We start from the raw sequence: 8,859 nt of genomic DNA on the forward strand, positions 1-8,859 counted from the left end.
AGACCTGGGAAGATCCTGGGATCTGGAGGACAGCAGGAATGGCAGGTTTGGCAGTGAAGTCACCTTCCGTACTCCTTACACACACCATCAGCCCATCCACGGATTGCAGGTTGAAATTAAATATCTGATCTCTTTGCCTCAGACTTGACCAGATTTTGCAAACAGACCTGTTGCCCTGGATCATTTTAGGTGTTGCAGCTTTCTCCATTATCACCATCCCAAGTCTGTAAGCTGGGAAATCGAGGCACCAAGTCTCTGTAACAGGCAGACTAATTTGTACAGGTCCTGTTCCCAGTGTTAGGAGCAACGGGGTTGACTCAGAACCACGGCTGGCACTTGTCACTAAAATGCACCTGGAAAAGGCGATGCTTGAGAGATGTGAAAGGAGCTGCCCATGGGGTGTTTTATCAGAAAGGTGAGGGACAGGGAGAAGGTGAGCTTGCTGCTCAGAGATGAACTGCTGAGATGGAGTACTCAAAAGCCACTCGATAGGGTAAGAGGCCCTCGTGCTGTGCAAAACATTTGTATTTTCTGTAACAGTGTTCCTAATCTCTCTGGTGGCACCAAGGAAAAACACACAGCACACGTCCCAGCTCAGGTAACAACAGGAGCATGTTTATTCAGGTCTGGCACTTACAGAGCTCAGAGGGACAAGGTACACGTCATTTGTTTTCCAGAAAAAGGCAGCCCAGGGTTGGAAGAAATTTATAAAAAGAGACTCCAGCTGCAGGGGCCAGGAATGTGTCTCCCTTGGGGTCATGCATTCCCCGTGCCTGGGCCACCCTCGTGTTGGGGCACGCTGGTGCCAGGCATCTCCATGGAGGCAGGACCATCTGAACGCTTGACGGAACGGTGTCTGGGGGCAATCGTTTCGTGGTGAGTCCCAACCTTGATTTAAGCAACCTTAGAAACTGGGGGAAACAGGTAAAAAAGCAGAAACCCTTCCGAAACAATCCACCGGGAGGTGCAAGAGTGCAGCGGGGTAGGTCCGAAGGAGGAGGAGGAGAACGGTTGGGCCCAACCGCCCAGGTCTCTGATGCTGGAAGAGCATAAAGTCTGGGAAACGACCACCGCGGAGGCCTGCTGAGAAGTAGAGGATCTCCTTGTGGGCAGCGATAGAGAAAATATTGGCTAATGAGACCCGCGGCAGCCCGTGGAAGACGGGGCACCACGTTGCAGAGGTGGGCTCGCCGGGGGTGCCCCCACCGTCCCCAGGGCACCGGCTCTTCCTCGGCCAGCCCCATCACTCACGAGCCCTGAGGATGTAGAAGAAGCTGACCAGGATGCCCAAGGCCAGGACGGTGTAGCTGGCTTTCACGCTGCTGGAGCCGCTGATGTTGCAGAGGAAGGAGTCGCAGCAGTAAACGGAGGCAGCCGCTATGCCAACGTTAATCCCAGCACTGGGGCAAATGGGAGAGCATCCTTTGGAGATGGACTGGCCGGACTTGCCACCTGAATTTCAGTGGGGAAGGGGAGAGGAAGAAAAACAGAAAGCAGATGGGTTTAAAACCTTTCAGCCTTTTGATCTGTTCTGCAGAGGAAACAACAGCACCAAAAAAGCTAGAGTGTCAAATGCAGCACAGAGAGGATGTAGCACTTCTCGTCAACTTCAGCCAGCCCACACACTTCGAGAAACACCCCCACCTACTTTCCACACTGCCCCTAGAGACCGTACAACCCAGGGACAGCCCTTCCAGGCTGCTGGCCAAAATTTGTCTGCCACAGCTCCGGTGGAGAATGTCAAAAATCCCACTTCAAGCTTGACCCTGGGGCTCCTCAAGCGAAATGGGGAAAGCCAGAGAGGGACTCGTGAGCGAACGCCGCGCTATGAGCTCAACTGCGAGTGAGGCTCAGCTCGCATTTAGCAGCGAGCTCGAGAAATAGGAAGTCATTAGCACTGTGTGCTAAGATGACAGGTTTATAAAAGCTCCTGGCCTCCATTTGTGCATGCACAAGCCGCCCACATTATGGGCTCTGCAACTCGGGCATGCAACACTCTTCCCTCCTGCGTATTGGAAGGAGAGGCTGAGGGAGAGCAGGGCAAGCCAGGGTGGGATGCGAGCTCTGCAGTGCCACCAGGAGACCTGCCAGAGCAGGCTGCTTCTCTGGGAGATCCCCCGGAGCTTTCTTGGTGCTTTTTTCCTTCTGTGAAAAGCAGGCATTTAGGGAGGGAAGCTGCAAGTTCCTGGCAATCCCACCATGCCTACAGAGGGTAAAAAATCACGAGCAGGACCCAGAGACGAACAACACAAGCTAGCACAGAGCAAAAGCAGGAAGAGTAACCCTGGACCTTTCCTGCAGAGGAAGCCTGCAACACCCTCGACCTCGACCCTTTCACCAGCAACCTCCTCTCTCCACCCCTAAGTTCCCCTCGGACTCCTGGCATCAGTGCAGACACGTGGGCTTTAATGTGACTTGGTTTGGCAGCACGTCTCTTGCAAAATGCCTTTAGGGTGGTCCGACACAGCTGCCACACAGAACTTTCTCCTTTCTCCAGCCAGAGGAAGGAAAACCTTCGCGCACTTCCCCATGTAATCCCAGAGAGCAGCTAGGAAGACTCACCAAGTCCCACTCCGACGTACGTTGTCACACAGTAGTTTTCATTCTCCCCGCACGTGACAGGCTTCAGGCAGCCCCAGTTGGAGGATGCATCCGAGCAGGAAAAGCAGACGAGTGTGTGGGCTGCAAGAGAAAGGCACAGCTCAGTTAGGGACTGGTGGGGAGACATCACTGCTCAGAGGTCCCCACCTCCAGCACACAGCACTCACGGCATCCAGCCACAGGCCATACTTGCTGTTCAGGCTGCGTCAATCTGTGATAGCCTTTTTGCCCCCCAAATTTGTCAGAGGGTTCAAGCACAAGGGATAAATATTAAGGTTTCGGTTGGGTTAACTGCCAGCTAAAGCCTCAATGCAACTGCGGGTCAGCCTGGTGCTTCATGGCATGCTCTTATTTGCACCAAAAGCTGGTCCAAGCAGTGGCTGCCAACCCAAAGGCAGGTTCAAGCTTGCAGGTTGTATACTGAGATTTGGGCTTATTCACCTCTGCTACCCTGGACACCAATGGGAACTGCTCCAGGTGTGACTACAGGTTCAAGCTTTTCGTGGCCTGCCTTTGGCAGCAGGGCACAAAGCTTAGGCTACACTTGAGCTAACATACATGGTAGAAACGATTTCCCAGCCAAAGCAAGCCCAGCGCTGCAGCAAGACCTGCAAGGACTTGTAGTGCCCCATTATCCTGAGAGTCACAGCACTATGAAAGCATGCTGCTTTCAACCAACCTTTCTAATGTGGAGCAGAGGAAGAGCAGAGAAGCACGACTTCCTACAGGGCAGGTTCCCCAATGTGGTCAACCCTGCACCAGCAGGATGGATTGCACCAACTAGTTCCCATCCCACATCCAAGGAAGGGGAAAGATTGGGAAATGGCATTCAGTGGAGGGAAACGGTCGCAGAAACTGCCTGGACTAGTGACTCAGCATGGACTTGTGTATTTGGCAGTGGATGGATGATCTTCTCTGTATTTTACATATTAAGAACTTCACATCCACACTGCAATTGTTGACCTACATATGCAGACAGATCGGGGCCATTCCCAACGCTTGACGGGCTCTGATTTTGGAGCCCTCTGCAAACCTTGCCGTGAGGCCCTGCCTTTCTCTTTCGTGTTTATAGGATCCAAAATGGAGGGGAAGCAAATTCAGGATGGGAAGCGCAAGGCTGCCTCATTCCTGCTCCTACCCCTTCCAACCCCAGGACAAACAGATTTTCCTAAGGAGGTGATGCTGGAGAAGCCCTGATAGCGCTTGCTAAGGCTTGGCAGTCCCTGCTGTGGTGTATTTTGAAGAGCAAGTTGGATAAATATTAATAACAGCTGTCCTGCTCCGCCACAGGCCTGCCTGACCTCTTGAGGTCCTTCTCAATCCTGCTTCTCTCAGAAAAATATAAAAAAGCCCTTTACAGGAAAATTGGAAAAAAATAACAATTGTGCTCAGAAGAATGACTTTTGAGCAGCCACGGCCAAGGCAAGGGATGAAAACAAAAACATAATAGCATATCTCATGAAAACATATTAAAGCTGGTTAGTGGGAGGTCCTGAATGTCACGCCAGAGCAGCTGGATGACTCTGGAGACAAAGCCAACACCACAACCCCCTAGCAAGAATTTCTTGGTCTGTCTCATACAGCCTTCCATGATCATCAGTCTGCCAACGATCCTTGCAACAAAGCAGAGTTACCTGAGCATGCCAGCACGGCAGCCACAACCTACACAGTGCAGCCAGGATTACAGGGCCACCGGTTGAGTCAAAGGCCTCAGGTGAGATTCGTCAGTGGACGTTGCCCCTGGGAGAGGGGAGGAGGGAGCCAACCACTGCATCTGCAGGCTGTTGTCATCCCTTGCTGAAACCTCAAAGCATTTCCATGCGTGGTATTTTTTGATCTCGTTGGCCAAAACTCAGCTGCAAACTCAGGCTGAGACCTTGAAGAGAAGCCTGGCTCTCTCCCTTTCCCCTCTTCCCCATGTCTTTGCTCTCAAGTCTCAGGTGACCTGTCCCAAACCCTTCCCCTTGCAACCACCCTGATGGCAAACTGAGGCCCAAGGAGGCAAAGTGACTCATCCCACCTCAGGGGAATCATCTGCAAGCAGGAATGAAGTGGATTATAGGCTTCCCATGGACATTATGGCAGCCCATGTGTCCCCGTATGTATTTGCTCACCATGCTGAATGCACAAGTTGAGCGGTGCAGTGCTAATACATTAAGCCTTAAAGATTTCAAATGTGAACACATCTGAAATATTTGTATATGCAAACAAAAACGCCTCTAGGCATGACACTTTCTACTGCTAAATCTATATTCTTAACACGCTGTCCTGTCCACACCCTGTCCTTTTTCACACCTATTACTCCTTGCCTTAATGTAGACTAAATATTTCCGGGATGGGTGAGCCCTTTGGTATAGTTTAGGAGAGGAACCATTCAGTTTTAACTCCTGCTGCTTTCTGCTTAAGCAAAACAGATAACTAAAGGACCCACTGCAGAGTGAAGAGAGCAAGCAGGCTGCGTGCCTTAGACAGAAGGCACAAGAGGGGAGCAGAATTATTTTACGCGGCTGGAGACAGAGCTAAGAGTTGGAGCTCAAGGCTGAAAAAAAAAAAAAAAAAAAAAAAAGCCTAAGTCTGAACAATGCATAAGAAAAGCCTCGTTTTCGCCAACTAGAAAAGGCAGTTTTCTTCAATGTGAAGAATGTATGTGTTTATTTGTTTGCTGTTCAGCTCTTTGGAGGAACAAAGGGCTTCCAAGAGCAGATCATCTGGGGTAATTCCTCAGATAAGAGGTTGAATCCATTCTTGCAAAGAGCAATGCAGGAAAAAGGAAAAAAAAAAAAAAAAAAAAAAAAGCCTTTAAGAGCTCGCTCCAAAGCTCAGCGGCCCCACTGAAAAATGCTGTTGCTTCAGCAGCAATTCCGTTCGGTCTCTATGTCAAATGTTCTTTCCTTTACATTGCTCTTAGACAAGATCCATATGCCAGATCTTCGGGGCACTTTGAACAGTGGGCAAAGCTTTTCTTAAAAAAAAAAAAAAAAAAAAAAACAAAAAAACTCCCTGCATATGCTGGAAGTGTTCGGGGAAAAGGCAACCTGGTTAAGAAACCCTTTTGCTTGGCTGAGAATTTACTCTTATGCTGAAAGGTGTTTTTTTGGGGGGAGGGGGAGAGCATTAACCCCATTCCTGCCTGGGCCTGGACTGCCCGGCTGGGACTGAGCACACACCAGCTGGGCTCTGATGGAGACCCAGATCTTGAACTGCCAGTTGCTTCGTGGACCCCATGGAGAGGGGGGCGCAAGAAGGGTAGAAAACAATTAGTTTCTTCTTATTGGTGTCCTCGGGAGGCAGGAAGGGTCTGTGTTTCCTGAGCCAGAGTCTCAGACTACCAAGAACTCTCCCGTTTGCTCTTTGTTTGGCTTCTCCAAGCAGTGACATATGGAAACAATACAGGGTTTTGCACAGCCCCATGGAGTTTGGAAAGGCAGAAATGGAGTCATAGGGATTACGGACCTGTGACTTGGCCAACTTGCAGTTTAACACCCAGCAACAGGAAGCATATTCTCCCCAGCTTCAGTGGCAGCCCCAGGAGTGCTCCACAGGGCCCTTTCCCTTGGGGGTCACCTCCCCACACGCCGTTAACCCCAGGCTGTCCCTGTGGATGCTGGGGAACGGCAGGAGCCAGGGTCACAAGTGGTTCTACCCAGACTTTGCTCCATCTGCCATTGTCGGGGCTGGGCTCCATCTCCCCTCCACCCTTCTTCCCCTCGGCAGCATCTCAGCCCATTTCAGCGCCGTTATCCCGGCTCGCTGCACCGAAAGGGGGAGCGGAGCCATCCCTGGTCTTTGTTCGAGCTGCAACTGGGAAAAGCTCCAAAATATAGACGTACACAGCTGGAGACACACACCCATATAAATACATGCACGGAAGCCCCAAAGTTCCTGCTGCAAGGGGGACACTGCCGAGCGGCAGGTCTTGGGAAGACCCCCACCACCCCAAACCTCCGCCAACCCCCAGCACGGCTCAGTCCTGCCCCCCCAGCCCTTCCGCAACCCTCACCCCACCTCCCGCATTCTTCCAACTTCCAGAGCACCCACTGCAAGACGCAGCATCTCCCCCCAAGCATCCCCCCCTCCCAATAATTCTCCCCCAAACTGGGGGCTGGGCAAAAAAAAATATATATATATATATAAAAAAAAAAAAAAAAGAGGTGGGAGGAGGGGAGAAGCAGCCCCCACCTCTTACCTCTCTCCACGCACAGCACCGCAGCCAACGCGGCGAGCAGGAGCGCCTTCATGGTGCGGCGGTGGGGCCGGCGAGCTGCGCAGGGAGATGGGCTGCGCGCAAGGCTGGCGGCAGGGCTGGGCGGCGGAGGCGGGGGAAGGACGCCAGCTCCTCCCAGCGGGCCGCCCCTGCGCCCGGCACCGCCTTCCCCCTCCTGGTCCCCGGCCGCGCCAGGTTTCGTTTCCCCGATCCGGAGAACCGGAGCGGGGAAAGCGTCGTGTCCTGTCGTCCTCTCACCCACCCCAACCAACCAACCAACCAACCCCCCGCGGGTGCGGCTTTTTATGCCCTTTTTATGCACTCTGGGTGACCGTTAGCAGTGCGGGTGGAGAGGTAGTTATGCTTTGGTCCTGCAGTTCGCTGCTTTCCCTTCAAGGATTTTTCCTCCCCGCTTTCCGGTCGCCTCTGTTTCCGTGGGGGAAGAGCCGTCAGCTGGAGGACCCCCCCCCCCCGCATGCGGGGCCTCACCCGTGCACAACGTGCTTCATGAGCAGCCCCCCCCCTGCATCCACAACTCTCTGCATGCAGGAGGACTTACTGCATTGGCCTCAAGTTGCACCAGGGGGTGTTTACGTTGGAAATAAAGAGACATTTCTTCTCAGAAAGAGTAGTCAGACATCACAGGTTATCCAGGGAGGTGGTGGAGTCCCTGGGGGTGTTTAAGGTAAGGTTGGACATAGTGTTTAGGGACGTGATTTAGTGTGTGACATTGGTAGTAGCTGATGATTGCACCAGATGATCTTGAAGGTCTTTTCCAGCTTTAATGATTACATGATTTATGCCCCTGTACATGCACAGATCTCCTGTGTGCACACACACCTGACACATCCACAACTGCCTCGTGTGCATATTTACCATGTGTGTGGAAATCCCTGTGTGCAGGACTCCCTTCATACATGGAACACTGCATACACAAACTTGTACGTACACTAGACCCCTGCATACATGATGCCTCATCTTCATTTACAGACCTGCTGAATGCACAGCCCTCTGTATGCAAGACCCAGGCAAGTAGGTAACCAACTTCCTGACCTGTTTACTGGAGTCCAAACGTGATTAGACATAGAGGGCTGGAAAGTTTGAAGGTGCAGAGCCCAGTAGCAGGAGTGGCGTGGGATGACCTGGGATGCTTGACAGGATGGATCTTCAAAGCATGCGGTGGTTTACCAGAAAGCTTGTCAGGAGCAACCCAGGATCGGCTGAGCAAATTCAGATTTTTTTAGAAATTTTTCAAAAATAGCAAAGCCCTTCAGAAAATGAGCTGGACAGAGAGTACTGGGGGAGGGAGCTTGTGAAGTTGGCTGTTGAGGGAGCCTGGGAATGCAAGTTTGACAAACTCTATACCACAGATGGGTTTAATTCTGCAGAATCAGCATTCCCTGGCAAATGTGCCTGTCGGAAGAAATTCCACCTCCCATGTTTTCAGAGTGCATTCAGAAACCTCTACTTGGAAACCAAATCCATGCCTGCAAGCTCCCACTTCCCCCATCTCTCTTAAGACTCATTTTTAATTCTCATTGCCAGTTATTCTAGCAGGAACTGACTGAGAGTGGTGCTTTTCTGTGGTCTAATACCTTCCACTGAAATAGGCAGCTGGGACTGTTTCATTCTCTGGTTTGCAACTCAAATGCCAAAAATCTGGGAAGTTTCAACTTTGCGGTAGCCTGAGTAACTGTAATTCAGCCTGTCTGTGCACCATCATTCAGATAAGCTCACAAGATGTCTGTGTCACAGAGTGCCCAACAACCGAGTTCAACTTTTGTCTGTAAGAGTCAATCTGGCTTTTTGTGGTGCACATGAGAGTAACTTCATGGCATGTCATCATGTGCAGCATCAAAGGTTTAATTTCTGGGTGTCGGGAAGGCATAGCATGCTTTTTTCTGCTCCCCTGTTCCTTTGGTGTCTTGTAGGCTCCCCCCATCCCCAGCAGACATGGACAAAGGCCTACAACTTTCTAGTTTTCTTCCTTCCCAAACCCCAAATCTAATATTAGCAGTTCCACTGCTTCATGGATAGGATCCTGTCTACTTCTG

At 51.4% G+C, this 8,859-nt stretch overlaps 1 protein-coding gene across 1 annotated transcript; it reads right to left on the reverse strand.

Moving 5' to 3' along the window:
• Positions 1 to 594: 594 nt before the first annotated feature.
• On the reverse strand, positions 595 to 6,900 carry LOC311222542 (lymphocyte antigen 6E). The gene is made up of 3 exons (XM_084306901.1): positions 6,788 to 6,900; positions 2,563 to 2,682; positions 595 to 1,452 (listed from the first exon to the last, which is right to left on the reverse strand). Exons 1-3 carry the CDS (start codon positions 6,837 to 6,839, stop codon positions 1,244 to 1,246), a joined length of 381 nt encoding a protein of 126 aa, XP_084163027.1. The 5' UTR covers positions 6,840 to 6,900; the 3' UTR covers positions 595 to 1,243.
• Between the last annotated feature and the right edge of the window lie 1,959 nt (positions 6,901 to 8,859).

This window comes from Netta rufina (genome assembly GCF_964035555.1).
Source record: "Netta rufina genome assembly, chromosome: 2".
NCBI classification, from domain to species: Eukaryota; Metazoa; Chordata; class Aves; order Anseriformes; family Anatidae; genus Netta; species Netta rufina.

Coding starts and splice junctions, on each gene's coding strand:
- LOC311222542 (XM_084306901.1), bottom strand. CDS start 6,839: ATGAAGGCGCTCCTGCTCGCCGCGTTGGCTGCGGTGCTGTGCGTGGAG. Junction 2,683..6,787: donor GGTGCTGTGCGTGGAGAGAG/GTAAGAGGTGGG, acceptor TTTCTCTTGCAG/CCCACACACTCGTCTGCTTT. Junction 1,453..2,562: donor GTACGTCGGAGTGGGACTTG/GTGAGTCTTCCT, acceptor ACTGAAATTCAG/GTGGCAAGTCCGGCCAGTCC.